Source organism: Cibotium barometz, chromosome 34 (assembly GCF_041138505.1).
Source record: "Cibotium barometz isolate CiBa-2024 chromosome 34, ASM4113850v1, whole genome shotgun sequence".
NCBI lineage: Eukaryota > Viridiplantae > Streptophyta > Polypodiopsida > Cyatheales > Cibotiaceae > Cibotium > Cibotium barometz.
In genome coordinates, this window is record NC_141079.1 from 6,140,892 (window position 1) to 6,159,349 (window position 18,458).

Below are 18,458 nucleotides of genomic sequence, written 5' to 3' on the forward strand. Positions count from 1 at the left end.
TTATTTATGCATCAATTCTTGAAAATTATAAGCATGTGACCATCTTTTTAAGATTATTAGAACTAGAGAGTGGAAATGGCATCGTGTTTGTATGATTTATACACTCAAATTTTTATCAAGTCTTGGACTTGATGCTAAAAATCTAGCTTGTTTTAGGTTAGATGGAGCTTCATCAGTAATTGGTCATCATACTCATTTATCTACTTGTTTAAATAAATTTAATCCATTTATATTAAGCATTCATTATATTTCCCATAGAGTAAGCTTTGTAGTCAAGTAATCGGAAGTACTTAAGGAAATTGATGCATGCATGAACTCTATGTAAGAATACGCAATAAAAGAAGTAGAATCTGCATAACACAAATCATTAAATTGTAGAAATAAGTGGAGCATAAGCAGTGTTATTGCTTGCACTTTGATTACAAACTGATGGCTTCATATGCTTTGGGTAAGAACTTTGACGGCAATCTAGATAGACTCTAGCTAGAGGATGTTTTTCTTACAAGAATCCTTGAACACAATGAACTCGATGATGAACAAGGGCTATCAGACTATTCTACCTAGGGTCGGTATAGACATAGGTCAACCATATTGGCCAACCCATGACTTAGTCCAAAATGATGCCAATAAGGGCTATCAAACTAGTTTATATATAGTGCCTAGGGTCGGTATGAACATAGGTCGGCCATATCAACCAACCCATGACTTACTCCAAAATGATCAACCAACCATATCATCAGACATGGACCATGTTAGACGATAACAATATCGCATTGGAAACTTTGCATAGCTCCCATGACCATATGAGTGTGTTCGTGCAAATAAGCCTTCCAACCTGGGCAAGAACAGTGTGTTCTTTGTTTCTATCCATAGTGCTCACAAAATAGCCCGTATAAGCATGCATCCTCCTACTTGGCAAAGTGTCAAGTCTACATAATCCATCTTCTAACCATCTAGCCACATTTGGCCACCATCCAAACTTGGAACTGTCGGGTTCTTGGGTGCTCACCATAACAACTAGGTTCAATTGTTTCTTCAAGCGACACTCCTCTTATAGTGCAGAGTGAAGTACCTGAATCTGCTTAACCAAATGCAGCAATGTCTTCTGTATTTGATTACGGGCATGTCAAGAGTCTTGTAGGTCTCATACTTTATAGTAGTGAGTCTGCAGAATTAAGCAGGCCTTCCAGTGTTATTCCAAATATTTGTGCCTTTAAAGTAGAGGATCCCGATTCCGAGGAACAAATTAAGGCCAGTAGGGATTATGACAGTAGTGCCGACAGCTTAGATTCTATGGTAGAAGCTAATAAGGATATGCCAAACTTGTCCTTGATTCCTGTCATGGGGCAAGGAAGCTAGTAAAAAGGGATGTTGATTTCTCTATAGGAACTCGTAAGGAACAGGAGGTTGTAACAGGGATTTTGAAAGATCACTCACTATCATGATGAAAAATTGTTTGATCTCATCTACGCTTCTAGGGCTAGTGAGAAGTATCACATATTGGCTGATATTTTCAATAGGCCACTTGACATTTCATTGGTTTTGGAGCAGTATGAAGATTTTCAATCAAAGGAGAGGTTTGATTTTGAAGCTTCTCTCAGGAATGGGAGAGTCCCTATTTGTGGGAGAGCTTATGTACATTTAATGGATTGCTCTCCAAGTTCCAAGTACCTGAATCTTCTCCAAAAAAGGTATCTGCAATTTCCTTCTGACCGCAAAGCGACATGCTCCGTACACCCTAGGCACTATAGGCTGTTGGAGGAATCGATCAGATTCCTATGTTTCCTTCACTATCTCTATACACTATTTTTCCTTCATTAGGGGAAGAGGTGTTCTACGAGGAGACTGTTTATGAGGATGTGCCTGCAAATGAGACCAGCCGGCCTAATGGCGAAGACATGGAAGTTGTTAAATAAGGTCCAACTTGAATGGGAGGCAGAAGAAGAAAAGACCCTAGACCTCGTTCTTCTCTCAGGAGTCAAGGTTTGAAGATGCCAGATGATCTACATGAGTTCAATGTTGAAGACAGCCAGTTGATCCTGCCTGTACTCCCGGAGTTCGAAATTAGTGGGAAGGTGTATCTCCTTTTGAGTGACATACAGAATACATTTAGGATATGTGAAGACTACGCTCTATCTACCATAGCCAGTTTTTATGATGGAGAGGAGGGATTTGTTTCAGAGGACTCTAGTGAGACGAAGAGGCCCTCTAGTTGAATTTTGATGGGAAAGACTGTCTAAGGAAGTGTTTCAATAAGACAAGGCAGTATAGGGATGATGGATTAGTCCCCGACAATCAGTCTTTCAAAAAGTTTCAGGAGGATCACGGTTTTGATAAGCTGGCGGACTCTACACGAGGCTGGGTGGACAAGAAGATGCCGGCAAAAGAGAGCTCAATTGATCTCTGGATCAACAACGCATTTGTAGGCAGATGAAAGCACTCAGGTACTGGAATCTCTCTCTCTCTCTCTCTCTCTCTCTCTCTCTCTCTCTCTCTCTCTCTCTCTCTCTCATATTTCTATGGTATTCAAATTTCTTGAAGACCTTTATGGAGGAGCCAGATCAATTTTTACAGAGGCACAATCAGAGCTACCGTGGTAGAGATGCTGCATTATCTTACTACCTGAAGAGATTATCAACTACAAAGATTTTGATTTACCATAATTCTATGAGCCAATAGGGTGTCTTAGCAAACTTCTTGTTCAAGACACTCTCTCGGTTTCTTTTGGCAGTACAATAATATCCAAAACATATGATAAGATAATTCTTTTAGAGAAAGTAAGTGCAGTAGATATTTTTGGATACTACCCTGGCTTAAGAGCTTCTAGGAGAGCTTATTGTCTTACATACACTGCTAATGCTTTATAAGGTATAGAGAATCCTGAGGAGTTAGATGAGTATGGAAAACATTTTCTACTCAGATTCAAGCAACCAACACACCGTGTTAGCAATAAATTACTCAGGGACAGAGAATCCTGAGATTGTATTAAAAAATTTCTTGTATCATTACATTCTATTAATCCAACAGTGATTTACATAAATCTTTTTTTCTCTCCATTTGTTTTGTGCTTGGATAGCACTTGAGTTTTTAAAAGCTTCAGATCTTTTTTGTTTTCTCTTTTCTATACCTCTAAGTATTGGAAGCATCTTAGATGACTTTAAGGTTTCTTTCCTGTGTAGTTGTTGGAGTATTCTGTGGTAGAACCATTGGAATACTTCATGCATGCTGTTTGCTTTTCTCCTTCCTCCACCATATTGTGTATGCCTGAAATATGCATTTTGTGCCATATAGTGTGACTTTTCCATCTCTTGAGTGTTCCAAGTACTAAGGTTTCTATATTTTTAGATAAAAAAATGGCATATGGTTGTAGAGAATATGCTACATATCAACAAAAAGAGAATCAAATGTGCATGAATCAGTTGTGCATGTCAACTAAAAGAACATAATCATGAACCTTACCATGTAGTGTGTTATGTTGGAATCTGTCCAAGCTATCTTCATGACTCTTTTGAAAATTTTGCAGGTTGTCTTGAAAGGTCTTTTTATCTTGTTATGTCCAGTTAACTTTGTCACACATTCTGAAAAGAACATCAATTGATCGCCAAACCTCTGCCTTTGCATGCCTTGATTCACTCTCTTGATCTTTCACTGCATTATGGAGATTTTTCCATTGTTCGTACTTGTGATTCTTCTAATGTAGTTTGATTTATATACTTTTCCTGTCTTGGTGCTTTTGTGTTTCTGGCTGTGGAGGGGTTCTGATAGAAATCTTCTTGCTTTAACACCTCCAATTTATAGTTTCATTGGTACATCCTTATCATTGGTTGACTTCTTAGTATCTTTCATAACAAAAGTTCCCTCCATGTAGTCCAATCTCAGACAACACCTTTTCCAATGGGCAAAGGGCTTGTTTTCTCTCTGGCACCTTCTTTATCTTCCAAGCAAATCCAATGTAGAGAAACACCAATTTCTCAATGATACGGCACAACGCATGAAGGGTACAAATATGTACATTGATGAGAGGAATCTCAAATACAAGGCGAAAGTTCTCATCAATCAAATTTCGGTTTGGTGGTCTTCTCCACCACTTAGAGTCTAGATCTTTTGCAGAATCCATGCAATAAAGACAGGGTGACCTTGCGTTAGCTCTATTAGTGCAATTGAATAAGAACTTGAGTGTCTTGAGGTCACCTGCAAGATGCCACTAAACTTGGAAGTCTCCCTTCTTGTCAACGCTATGATTCTGTTTCCCTTCATCTGTTCGCTAATCAATTTAGGAATGGGTGTATGATGAAACACCCAAAACAATGTTTCATGATTTTCTTTCTTGACCTGTACAAATAAATAGATAATGTCAACTTTCCTCCTAAACAAGAGAAAAACAAGTCTGTAGATAAATGCAATATGATTTACCTCAAATGATCCTAGCCACCATATATTTGTTTCAGATTGCACGCTGAAATATTGCGGATTATCATCCTTCATGCATTTATTGAGTGCTCTATTCGTCAGTGTTATTGTCACTCTTTCTACCTTTTTCATTTTGATAATCTCACATTCATCAAGCTTGATGACAAATTGAAGCACACCCCCTGTCTCCTCGTAAGTGATGTCATAGAACTTTACCATTCTCTTTTGCAAAAGCTCCATATCTAGGAATATCTTGTTGAATTGATTGTATTGAATGCTGCCACTTTCTCCATTGAACTCCTCTTCAATGTGGTAGGGTTTACCGATGTATTGCAATACCTTTGCATTCAGCTTGTCCTGAAATCTCGAGGCATCTATAGGAGTTGGAAGTAGTTTCCCTTTGATTCCCTTGGCATCAAGAACTGAAGATAGTGACTTCTGAATAGCATTGTAACCTCTTCGACTGACTCCATTACTGTCCATAGCATCCTATATTTCTGTTGTGGAGACTGCATTACTACTGACAAATTGTTCTATTATATCTCTTTTAACCACCTTGAACTTCTTTTCCTTCAACATTTCCTTTGCCATTCTTGATGTAAGCAGAGGTTTAAATTACTTTGCTGGATGCATATTCAGATTAATATTTTCCTTGTTAGGATGTAGTACAACCCTGTAGTTATAACAATGATAATATCTTACACATTAAGAACACAGTCAATGATAATTTCTAACATAGTCATACCTTATTGCTTGGATTCTTTTCTTTAAGCCACCTAATGATAAGTTCTAACATCAAGAATACAAAATAAACAGAGCTTTAAATGCATCTCTTACCTTATTGCTTGGATTCTTTTCTTTAAGCCACCTAATGATAAGTTCTAACATCAAGAATACAAAATAAACAGAGCTTTAAATGCATCTCTTACTTTATTGCTTGGATTCTTTTCTTTAGCCCACCCGATCCAGGCTTCAGGTTCTAAGGAACCTGAATGGCTAAGTGAGTATGCCGCTTGAGCTTTATCTTCCTTTGTCGTAGTCCAACGCTTGTTTTCTATTGCCTCAACTGTTTCCGTAGTCTTGCAAGTTTTACATCATTTTTCTCCATTCTCAATTTTAGTACCTTGCATTCTTCTGTTGAACGAAGAAGTTGAGCTGCTTGGTATATTGAGAGTATTGCCTTTCACTATTTGCATAGGTAGCAATGGATTACCAGTATCCTAGCAATCCATTGACTCCATCTCCTGTAAAACGTAATAGAGTTGCGGGATTAGAGAATGGAGGATGGGAAGCGGTTGTAGGGTTAATAGGATAGATTGATCCATCACACCAAAGATCTATGTGCTGCAAAAACCAGACCCTCTCATGTTTGCCTTATCATTTGATGAGAGCGTTGCAGATTGTTTTCTGCGCTTTTAAATGGGCTCATACTCACTATCAAGATCAATGTGGAGAAGATATTTTCTGTTATTATCTACTTCGTTAAGCACGTTAGTAGAATGGTTGCTTACACTGTTGCTCTCCATGGACTACGTGTACGGGTGAAGATAGGGTGATAATATCTTGCTTATACTATCAAGAGATTTATTAGAATTTCAATTCCAAGCGCGAAATACTTTATTAAAGAGCCCTATCTTGGTGTATAAGATACGAAAATAACTACTTTATGACAAGCTGACAAGAATTATAGTAGAATAAGGTTATATTAGGATTCGAATTTATGAAAAGCTTGTAGCTATTCATAAATGCAAGAGTAGAATAATCATATCTTAAAATTCAGTTGTTTTATATTTGTACATTTTTTCTAGAGAGAGAAAATAAGAATTCGTGAATTTCTTAGAAGGCCCTACAAATGATCTCCAAAATGTCCTAATGCATGTATACGCACGTAAGCATGCTGGTGGGGAGATGCATGCACAAGTAGGTTAACAGGCTGCTGGGGCTAGTGGAGATGCATGTATATGTAGGTCAACAGGCTGCTGGGGTTGTTGGGTACATGGACATGCAAGTTGTGTAAAGGGGGCGCCCATGCATGGGCAGTCACTTTTTTAATAAACACAGGCATGGGCAGTTGGTGTGTAATGGGGTACGCCCATTCAAGAGCGCACAAGGCACTTTTTGGCTGCCCACATGTTGGACAATATTGTGACACCCTTAGGCGGTGTGTAAAGACCCTTAGATCTATCTTTTGGTTTTACCACATTGGTGGATTCACATGAGGCTGTGCCATCTTTTCTCATCTCATGAGAAACATGGACCATTGATGGATGAAAGTTCTTTACACAAGGAGGACTTCTTTATAATGATTTTTTTTCATCTTTTCCTTTGTTTTTGTTTTTCTTGTTTTTCCACTCACAAAGAGTGTGAACACATATGCATAGAAAATGGGCTTTACACCACACACAGGAAATTTCTCAAAGAAATAGTAACGAGGGCATTTAATGCCAACTAAGGTTTTTTTTTAGCAGGTACAGGAAATTTTTAGAAATACTCACACACACCCCCAACCCCCGTATGGTGGAAGGCACCCCCCTCGGGTTTGGCACAAGCCGGGGCCGAGGCCGCCCACATATCAACTTTGGACTTATAAATCTCCCATCAAGGGAGATGATACCACGAGACTCGAACTCATGACCTTGGGGATTCGAGTCCAACACTCTAACAGTTAAACTAGCGCTCATTGGTAATCCAACTAAGGTTTTAGTAAAAAAAAAACAAAAATAGAAGAAAGAATCGCTTTTGCAGTCGAGCTGGCTGATAGCGTTGCATGCCGCCGACTGGAGTTGCCGCCTTGATGAGACGCCCAGCGCTAGTTTAACTGTTAGAGTGTTGGACTCTAATCCCCAAGGTCGTGAGTTCGAATCTTGTGGGGGCCTCATGTGGTATCATCTCCCTTGGGAGATTTATAAGTCCAAAGTTGATATGTGGGCGGCCTCGGCCCCGGCTTGTGCCATACCCGAGGGGGGTGCCTTCCACCATACGGGGGTTGGGGGGTGTGTGAGTATTTCTACAAAAATTTCCTGTACCTGCTAAAAAAAAAAAGTAGTCCACTACTGCTTCTTTAATGCCGCCACCACCAGTGCACAACTCACCGCCATACCCCACCACGTCTTGTTTGAAGCTGGCCGTCGAGTGCTACTATTGTGCAGAGTTCCTCGCTTGCTACTTGCAGGGTCCTCAAGTTCTCAGTGCGTTCCCTCGGGTTCTCAGAGAAATAAGAACCAATCACCACACGATGGAAAGCCTCGATGTCTTCACACAGAAAAAGAAGAAGGAAATAGCCTACAATGCCGTTTGCAGTTGGCCATCCTTGCATCTCGACATCTTGGTTTGCCCAAAACCTCGCTAGCCTCCTGATGTTGATCCTTCTCAAAGCTAAGATCTTTACTTACTGCTGGAGAAGGTTAACACTTAGTTTATTGAATGCTCTGAGTGCTGGAGAAGGTTAACACTTAGTTTATTGAATGCTCTGAGTACTTAGGTTGACATGGTGCTACTAGAGGTCATTGTCGTCAACAAAGAGAGTGCTCAAAGACTCACTTCTATATTGCGCTCCAAAGAAGTACACCACGAAGGCTAAAACAAGGAAGGATCTACCCACATAGGGTGTAGGGGTATTTATACATCAAGCGAGGGGGGGGGGCCGCCTATATCAAGTTATATCAAGTGGGCATGCCACTTGTCTCCACAAGATCATCCTCTACCACATATCCAAAAGGTGCCTAAGATATCTAAGATCACCTTGGACCACTATGATTAATCATATCATAGACCCATAGCTTACAAAGTATTAAAACCACCCACCTAAGGTAGTGTACCTACAACTAATGTAGATCACATCTTTCAATGATATGTTCATATTGCAATAGGATAGGCATAAACTCTTTTATTATGGCTTTATCCAGCAATCCCTCTAATACTACTATGTTTGCAAGCATCTTAAGTAAAGCTCGTAAATCTTTCATGCACCTCAAAGAAAAAGAACCTAGATTGGATGCCCTTATGGAAGCATGGACAACAACATCTAAAATGCAAGAACTCTACAAGAAGCTCACAACAGAGAAAAGGAACCTAGATCGGATGCCCTTGTGGAAGCATGGACAACAACATTTTTGAAGTGCAGGAGCTCTACAAGAAGCTCACACCAGAGAAAGCGGTAGACCTTACAAACAAGAACATGCTAGAGGTGAAAGTAACAACAACTATTGGGATATGGAGAGCTTTTGGCATCATTGAAGAGGAAAAGGAGGATTCTCATTGAGTAGAAGTTGCCACCTTCATTGCAAATTTAGGGTGGACAGGGAAGGCTAAGATGATAGTTGAGGCCCAAAATGCTTTCATATATTGTTGCATGTGTTCAACATATTCGTAAGTGTTTGTCATAATATCCTACAATTTTACAATTTTTCTTTGAAATCTAATGGAAGTTGCATCTCTCTATGGTGTCTTTGTGAAGAAGTAGCAATGATAGTGGTCCATGGAAGTAAAGAACATTGTGTATACCCTTGCTTTCATGTGTTGTTGCGTGTGCTCAACATCTTGCAGGGAATCTCTGCCCGAGGCTCTTCTATTCCCTGTAGTTGCCTTCCTTTTTTGGAATGGAGACCCTGGTACGTCATGTCTTGGACCACCACAAAGGCATGCACTGTTGCATGTAGCCACTCTCCTATTCCCTACGGTTGCCCTCCTTTCTTGGAACTCGGGACCTTGTCTTGGATCATTGCGGCATTCACTGTTGCATGCATGCCTTAGCTCGATTCCCTCTGCGAACCCACAGTGAACCACGACCTCCTCCTGCTTTTCGCACAGATATGGCCGGTGAATCACCTGCCCTCTCTCAAATGCCGTGTTTCACATCAGTGAACACTTGGACACCCCAAGTGGCCCAAGCCTCCCGTACGCGAGTCAACAAGACGCACCCCTCGCACGCCAAATGCCACGTGGCCTCGCCTTGGTTATTTGCAATTGTGCTCATCTTCTTCTTCTTCTTACCTCCTTATAGCCACGTGGGACTGGTAGGGCTACGCGAAGGTCGCGCTCTGTCAGCACTAAACCACACGGGCATTTAATGAAGTGGGCGACTCGAGATCTACGGTGGGGAAGTGGTGGCACGAAGATAAAGGGCGTATGATGGGCCGGCCGCCCGCCAGGTTTACTTTTTGAGTAAACCAGGTCAAAATTTCTATTCATCTACCGTTTTTGACAGATGGTATCGTAGCCTAGTGGTAGATTACCCGGCTTTAATAGCAAGGATTTTGGGTTCGAGTCCTATATCCTCCATTTGCCATGCTCCACACTTTCGCTGAGAAATTTTTTAAGTCCCTATCCTTATCCCCACGTTCGGGTTTTGTTTTGTGGACCCCACTCTTCGAAAGTAAACTCGGGCACCCCCCGGTTTGGATTTACTTTTTTTGTAAAAGGAGGATGTGGGTTTGGATTTACTTTTTGAGTAAAAGGAGGATGTGAGACTCGAACCCACGACCCTCACGATTAGAGCCAAAGCTACGACCACTAGGCCATACTCTCTATCACATAGAAAGGGCTCAATAAAGAATATATATTTTTGTCTTTTCAATTTTCGGTGACTCAAATGGCCAGAATCACACCCCACCACCTCCCTGCTGCCCTAGTTTACTCAAAAAGTAATCCAAGCCTCCGATCCAATCCGACGACTGCTCACGCATCGCGATTTGTGCCATCCCTTCCCCACTATAGATCCTATGCCTCCCACTTTTTTAAATACCCGTATGGTTTAGTTCCGAGGGTCACGCACCTCTAGCAACACAAAGAGCGAGGAATCCGTAGTAGAAGTACTAGTGCACCACTCCTACCCAAATACTTTTTTCTTAGCAGGTGAGAAAAAGGTCAAGTTTAGAGTGTGATCAGTTTTCTTTAATCAAAGTCTTGGTAAGGTTAGAGTGCAAAATCTTATGACTGGCCGATTATACAACTAAAAGTGCTAAATTTTTATCAGTTTTTCTCAAGACAAGGTCAAAGTTTAGTGGAAATTTTTTGAATTTCAATTGGTGAAAAAAATACATACTATAAATTATAATGTATTAGTATTTTTTGTAAAATATAAAAATTTGAGAAAAGAAAGTCAAAGATAGCTACGCATGCTTGTAGCCACCACCAGGTCCTTTATTGAGGCTCCCGAAGTAGCATGACTTACTTGCTCTCTCCCCTCTCTAAGGTTCGCTAATTGGGTGAGTTGGACAACATTGAGAACTTGAGACCTTGAGGCCTTGAGGCCTTGAGGGAAACTCCATCAAATGTTGTTAAGGCAAACAGAGGATCACTAATGTAATTATTTAATGTCATGCGACATTGGTCGATAAGCCAATCCTGAGCCAAGGATGTCACCCTTGAGTGTAAAGAACTCCTTCTTGCATCCGTTGTCACACCAACACGACTCCATCTTCATGGTTAGTTCCCTTTCCTCACCTCTCACACACACTTCCTCTCTCACAAGCACACTAGCTAGCATAGATTTAGACAATGGCTAGGAAGATGCCAAAGGCTGATTAACAAGAGCAAAGGCTCACATTGCTAAATGGGAGGATCCTTTGCATTATGAAAGAGAATAGACTTATGTACAAGGGCATAGGTGTTCACACTCACATAAAAAGTGTGTCCATGGTGGGTGCCCAAGACATATTTTGGCTCATTCATGGTCTCATACAATTATGAAGCAGATTCACTAAAAATTAATGGTGATTCTCATAATACAATTATGAAGCAGATTCACTAAAAAATTCTACAAGCTTGTCGCCATACACTCTTGAAGCCTAAAAAACAAAAGTGATGCCACCATCGTCCCAAGCGGTGACATTAATTCATTGGTTATTGTAGATGCCATAGTCTATAGACCTTGTTACCCCCTCGGTGTTGGTTGTTGGCTTGTTGTTGGCAACCTTGTCAACCAAGTATTAGAAAATATGGTGTCACCAAAGATGTTATTGAGGACGAGTGTTGAGGGAGAAAGTGCGGTACATAATTGTAAGAATAAACTTGTGGACGATAAAGTAAAGTGGAAAGTGGAAAGTGGAGAGTGTAGAGTGTGGGGCAACGGACACATGCTATGAAAGGTAACAACTTATAGAGGGATAAAAATGCCACATGTCAAAGAGACTTGGTTAGAGGCCATCTACTTTGGCTAGAGGCTTAATGCAAGGATTCCTAGAGTATATGTAAGTAGAAGGCTTTCTCATGTGAATTTTCAGAGGATATATTCTCATGGATGAGGCTCAGGGGGTGCACTACTAAAAGAAACCCTATGTATCACATGTGTTCAAGGGGTATTTAAAAAACCCCTAACTTATGAATTTTTCCATGAATAAAATGACCCCTTTTTCTTTATGGATTTATGGGTTTTTTTTTTCAAAATAGATTTAAAGAACCCCTTCTGTAAATGTATTTCTGTAAATTTACCTTAAAAGTTTGAATTAAAAAACCCCTTCATTTGAACTTACATGCTATACTTACATATTTTTAGGTGAACCGCTCGAGGGATCAGGAGAGAAGAATCAATTCTTGAAAATTAAGAAAGTCTTCTCGAACTCCAACAATAGGGGTCTGAAATTGAATATGTTCCTTGCCAAGATCATTCAAGGTCACTAATACTATAGCATTCTCATCTACTGGTGATCAAATAGAATCACCGATATCTATAAGCCTTTCAATCTTTGAGTCTTTGATCTCCATATCAAGCCCATAGAACTCAGTGTTCATGTTTTATTTATGAATTTCTTACCCTAGCCCCGACCATTTTCTCTAGCTCATCCAGGCTTCTTTGGCATGCTCTTTGTTGCTGATTTGATGTATCATTTTATCCCCAAGGCTTACCCAATGATGGAAATGGCTTTTATATCTTTATTTGTCCATGCTTTGACCTCACCCTCACTCCCTTCCTTAATTTCTCATTGTGGTCAAATGTGGGTGATAGAATCCTTGCACTAATAATTGTTATTACATAATGTGATTTGATAATGCTTGATATTTTAAAATTCAAAATTCAAAGTTGCCCCCTTGGTAAAGTCTCGCTGCTTTAAGTATGGCATACCCATTCTAGGATTTTGTATCATGGTTTTGTTAGTACAGTTTTTATAATATATGTTTCCATAATACGTAATCACAAGATGATGGTGAAGTGTGAAAAACCACCCAAACTTAAGAATTCTGAAAAGAGCTGATTCATGGACTCGTCGCTAGTATCTACCTGTTGATCTGAAGGCTTCACTTATAAATACTTTATAAGTGTATCAAGTTAGTTCACTAGAAGGTATTTTTTTAAAGATATCTAGGACATATTATAAAAACGTACTTACATAAGAGATTTTTTAATGGGTTGTTTTAAAATGTGAGTTTCATGTCTAGAGAAAGGTGTCATCTAAATACTCAAAATGTGAGTTTCATATCCAGACAAAGGAGTCATTTAAATACTCAAAAATAAAAAATTAGAGATTTTCAAATGATACCTTAAATGCATGTGATGTATAAATTCACTATAGAGTGAACACCCCGAATAAACTATCCATTGATTTGTTTTCTACAATATTAATTTTAATATCATGAAAAAGTGAAGCCCTATCATTTACTTGTTGAATTAAAGTACCACACTATTGCAAGCCAAAATTCATTATATGCTAACAATGTAAGTAGATCTATTCAAAAAAACATATCTTGAGAACTTACATGATATCATACATGTTTTTTAATGGCATCACTTGATATTTGAAGTGTTCTTCTCATGCAAACAAAATGGAAGTAAATAGTTGTCATACACTTGTAGATCCTTGTTTGTCTGTGCCACTTCTTAAAATTTTGTTGACTCCAAGGATGTAGCTACACTGGGTAGTAGAGAACGTTTACCAGGGCTTGTTTTTAACATCAATCCTAGTCCGCATGTGTAGAAGGTGCCTGCCATCTGGACGGTGGAGATATATCATAAGTTTGCGCTAGTCACCCATTGTTGATCACCCTAACACCCTTTTTGCCCTTGTTTACTAAAATAGTAAGCTAAGGCCCATTTTTAGAACCTCAGATCCGACGACTCTCGTCACTCCGAAAATCGGGCTGGGACTTCACCATCGCCGATCGCATGTCTCTAGCTTCATTCAATTCCCGTGTGGTTTAGTGACGAGGTTGGGAAAACTACTTAGACTAGTTCAAAGTCACCAAAGGTCCTAGCGATAAATAGATAATAGTGACTCGTTCCATCCGAGAAAGAGAGTTAGATTTCATGTAGTATTCGGATAGTGTTGGATGCTGATGCTAGGTGTGATAACGGATTGAACCATATTGAAGACGCTAGCCTGTTTTTGGGTAGGCTTTAATGCAAGCGTTTCTACCCACACCTTCAAGCACACCTTCACGCTGCTAGGGTTTCTTCCTCATGGCAGCTACGCACCTGCTTCTTCTCTGTCTCTTGGCATTTTTCCTCTGCTCTGTCTCACAAGCCCATGGCATCCCTTTGCACCAAGGTTGGAGCTTCTCTACTGACCTCTCCCTGTCCTCCCCTTTGCCTCGCAATGCTTACACCTCACCTTCCATTAGCCTCTTTACACCGTTATTAAGCTCCATCAAATTCTCCTCTGGCAAAGGCTTTTCACTTTTTCAGTTTGTTCGATTCTCCAAAGCCATCACCCACCAGTATTTTCCTCACAATTCGCTTGGGAACCAACAAGACTGACTCAGAGGGCAGATCCTTTGGTGTGCCAGTATGGAATTTGGATAGCCAGAGGCCATTGAAGCAGGTAGGGACATCAGGGTTTGTTTCTCTTGGTGTGAACTCTACCAACAAGGACTTGGTTCTCAGAGATGGAGATGGGGCTGTCTTGTGGAGGGTGAGTAATGTGGAGGCTATGGAGATGCAAGAGAATGGCAACTGGGCTATATACAACTCCAACAACGAGGTGATATGGCAAAGCTTTGATCATCCAAGTCATGTTCTCTTGCAAGGACAAACCCTGGCCCTGGGGAAGAAACTAGTGAGCAACAACTCTGTTTTCACAGCTGAGATGATGCCAAGGGGGTATGTTCACTTCTTAATGCTAGCCAACAATGGGTACGCAGCAGGTTTCACTTACCTTCATCAACAGGGAGCCAATTACCTCTTCTCAGTTCAATCCGATAACAGCTATTGCCTGGCCCCGAACTCGTGCGGAGCGTATGGGATCTGTTCTGAGTACTTGATTGGCATGCAACACACGTGCCACTACAAGATAACCCCGATTTTTTGATTGATCCAGAATTTGTCAATGCATTTAACCCCCTCTGATCCCTCTCAGGGTTGCAAGCGTGCCATCCCATTGCAATGCCCAGCTAGAAATGCTAAGTATACTCTAATTGAGATCAAGAAGACCACCCTCTCATCCATCCATCCTGTCTTTGGAACCACCTTCATGCTCAATACACTCCCTCTTCAAGAATGCATCGCCCGCTGCACTTCTAATTGCTCTTGCTCTGGCTTCCTCTATCACCATGGCACCTCCTACTGCTTACCCTTCAGTGACACAACAGGCTTGTCTAAAGTCTCCTTCATTGCCTTAGATAATCCGGATTTCTCTACCTATATCAAATTACCGTTCTCTTCCTCAAGAGCTCGTATCAGCCACTCTAATCACTCGGTAAAGGCAGTGGTGTATGCCACTGCTGCAGTCACCTTGGTGATAATCACTTGCTTAACAGTCATAATGATACGCAGGTCAAGGGACATGGACAGCTTGGAGTCGGCGATGGATGATGAAGACCTACAAGAGGTACACAAGGCACTTTTGTTCATTCTCTATATAGTAAAAAAAAACCATTGGCACTTTTGTTCATTCTCTATATAGTAAAAAAAAACCATTCACTATATAATTTCTTAAATATAAATGAGCATATCTAGAAAAAGTGCAAACTAGAGAAAATGAAACACTTTTCTAGATAGCTAGTTAGGAAATACAATGCATGGATTTTTTTATATAAAAAAAATTATCTATATAGTAAAAAAAAATTATATAACAAATTTTTCTACAAAGAAAAAAATCTCCTATGTAGGAAGATTTTCTCTATATACAAAAATTTGCTTACACATAGAAATTTTTTTCCTATATATGTAAATTTATCTATGTAGAGAAATCCTTGCATTGTATTTTCTAGGTAACCTATCTAGGAAACTGTTACATTTTTCCTAGTTTGCACTTTTCCTAGATATCCTAGTTAGAAATCATATAGTGAATCCATTGTATCTCTATATAGAGAATGCTTAGTAGCTTATCCTCTAGATAGTTCTATGAATCATGCTAATATACTACTTACAACATAATAGATTAAGTATTTCTATAAAGCATTATAAAATAAAAATCTCTTTATTTATCAAAGATTAAGCAAAAAAATCTTGCATATTTAAAAAGAAAGTAAAAAATAGTCAACGTACATCATGTTCAAAATAAATAGTACTTTAAGATTATCTAAATGTCATGGGATTATGTTTATATCTTCTAAACTAATAGATGTGGATTGTGCATTAAATTTGACTTTCTTATTGGCAATAAGCCAATGCACAATGTCACGAATCATAATGTCACTCCCAAGCCTTTTCGTATCCTTTGAGTAGTTTTTGAAACTAATATTCTCCTTTTTTAGATTGACATAATTACTCTTGAGAGAAAAGTACATGTCTTGGATTGTATGCACTCTCATGTACTTTAATAAGATTGTCTCCATATCCTCCTTTAAAATGTGGCTCACCTACATTCATGATAATAAAATATATAAAATTTTAAAACATATTCAATTTACCTAAATAAAAAGATTCAAAATAATAAACTTATCAATGATAAATTTCTTTAATATAATATCACTTACTTGTAAAGGTTCACATGATGCCTCTACATTTGATTTTTCAATGTGTTCTAATTTCTATTTGAAATAGCAAAATCAAATCCATCATGTTAAAAATAGAAAAATCAAATCCATTACATTGAAAATAGGAGAATCATAACATTATACATCTATCTAACAATAACTTTAAAATGGTTGTTGGTATAATATTTTCACCCTTTTGGCGACTTCTTTCTTCCAAGTGAGTTTTCATCTTCTCACTTACTTTTAAAACAAGCCAAAAACTAGCATTAATAATCACAAAAATAAAAAGAGAAAGAGAAAAAAAATAGGAGTACAAAGAGATAGTAGAAAACTTTTGTAAGTTTTGCATTACCGTTCTCTTTCTTTGACTTTTTCTTGAAACCTCATTCGTATACTTAGCCAAATTCAACATTGGATCCTACAAGTACAACAAAATATTAAAAGAAATATTGACAACTTATCACATATACAAAGAAAACTCAACCAAACCTTGTCTTCACTTGTCATATATACTCTCGCTTCTTGATTTCTTATGGCTCTCACTCTGAAGCGAGAGTATATATGACAAGTGAAGACAAGGTTTGGTTGAGCTTTTCTTTGAATATGTGATAAGTTGTCAATATTTCTTTTAATATTTTGTTGTACTTGTAGGATCCAATGTTGAATTTAGCTAAGTATACGAATGAGGTTTCAAGAAAAAGTCAAAGAAAGAGAAAGGTAATGCAAAACTTACTAAAGTTTTCTACTATCTCTTTGTACTCTTATTTTTTTTCTCTTTCTCTTTTTACTTTTGCGATTATTAATGCTAGTTTTGGACTTGTTCCAAAGGTAAGTGAGAAGATGAAAACTCACTTGGAAGAAAGAAGTCACCAAAAGGGTGAAAATATTATACCAACAACCATTTTAAAGGTATTGTTAGATAGATATATAATGTTTTGATTCTCCTATTTTTAACGTAATGGATTTGATTTTTTTATTTTTAACATGATGGGTTTGATTTTTCTATTTCAAATAGGATGTAGAACACATTGGAAAATCAAATGTAGAGGCATCATGTGAACCTTTACAAGTAAGTGATATTATATTAGAGAAATTTATCATTGATAAGTTTATTATTTTGAATCTTTTTATTTAGGTAAATTGAATATGCTTTAAAATTTTATATATTTTATTATCATGAATGTAGGTGAGCCACATTTCAAAGGAGGATATGGAGACAATCTTATTAAAGTACATGAGAGTGCATAGGATCCAAGACATGTACTTTTCTCTCAAGAGTACATATGTCTATCTAAAGAAGGAGAATATTAGTTTCAAAAACTACTCTAAGGATACGAAAAGGCCTGGGAGTGACATTATGATTCGTGACATTGTGCACTGGCTTATTGCCAATAAGAAAGTCAAATTTAATGCACAATTCACACCTATTAGTTTAGAAGATGTAAACATAATTCCATGACATTTAGATAATCTTGAAGTACTATTTATTTTGAACATGATGTACGTTGACTACTTTTGGCTCTCTTTTTAAATATGCAAGACATTTGTTTGCTTAATCTTTGATAAATAAAGAGATTTTTATTTTATAATGCTTTATAGAACTACTTAATCTATTATGTTGTAAGTAGTATATTAGCACGATTCATAGAACTATCTAGAGGATAAGCTACTAAGCACTCTCTATATAGAGATACAATGGATTCACTATATGATTTCCTAGATATAAATAAGAATATCTAAGAAAAGTGCAAACTAGGGAAAATGTAACAGTTTTCTAGATAGACTACCTAGAAAATACAATGCATGGATTTCTCTACATAGATAAATTTACATATATATAGGAAAAAATTTCATATGTAAGCAAATTTTTCTATATAGAGGAAATCTTCCTACATATATAGGAGATTTTTTGCTCTGTAAGAAAATTTGTTATATAGAAAATTTTTACTATGTAGATAAATTTTCCTATGTAGAAAAATCCATGCATTGCATTTCCTAGTTAGCTATCTAGGAAAGCGTTTCATTTTCTCTAGTTTGCACTTTTCCTAGATATGCTCGTTTATATCTAGGAAATTATATAGTGAATGGTTTTTTTTTACTATATAGAAAATGAACAAAAGTGCCTTGTGTTTCATAATGCCTTTGAAACAATGTAATTATATCGATTTATATAATTTTTGGACTCCATGGAGATCATT

At 38.2% G+C, this 18,458-nt stretch overlaps 1 protein-coding gene across 1 annotated transcript in view; it reads left to right on the forward strand.

Moving 5' to 3' along the window:
- Positions 1-7,474: 7,474 nt before the first annotated feature.
- The window catches only part of LOC147618654 (uncharacterized), a 51,688-nt gene continuing 40,704 nt past the window's right edge, over positions 7,475-18,458 (forward strand). The window contains exons 1-4 of the mRNA XM_086774353.1: positions 7,475-7,738; positions 14,049-14,399; positions 14,488-14,589; positions 14,700-15,170. Coding sequence (XP_086630479.1) covers positions 7,475-7,738; positions 14,049-14,399; positions 14,488-14,589; positions 14,700-15,170 — 1,188 coding nt within the window. The remainder of the gene's footprint in view (positions 7,739-14,048; positions 14,400-14,487; positions 14,590-14,699; positions 15,171-18,458) is intronic.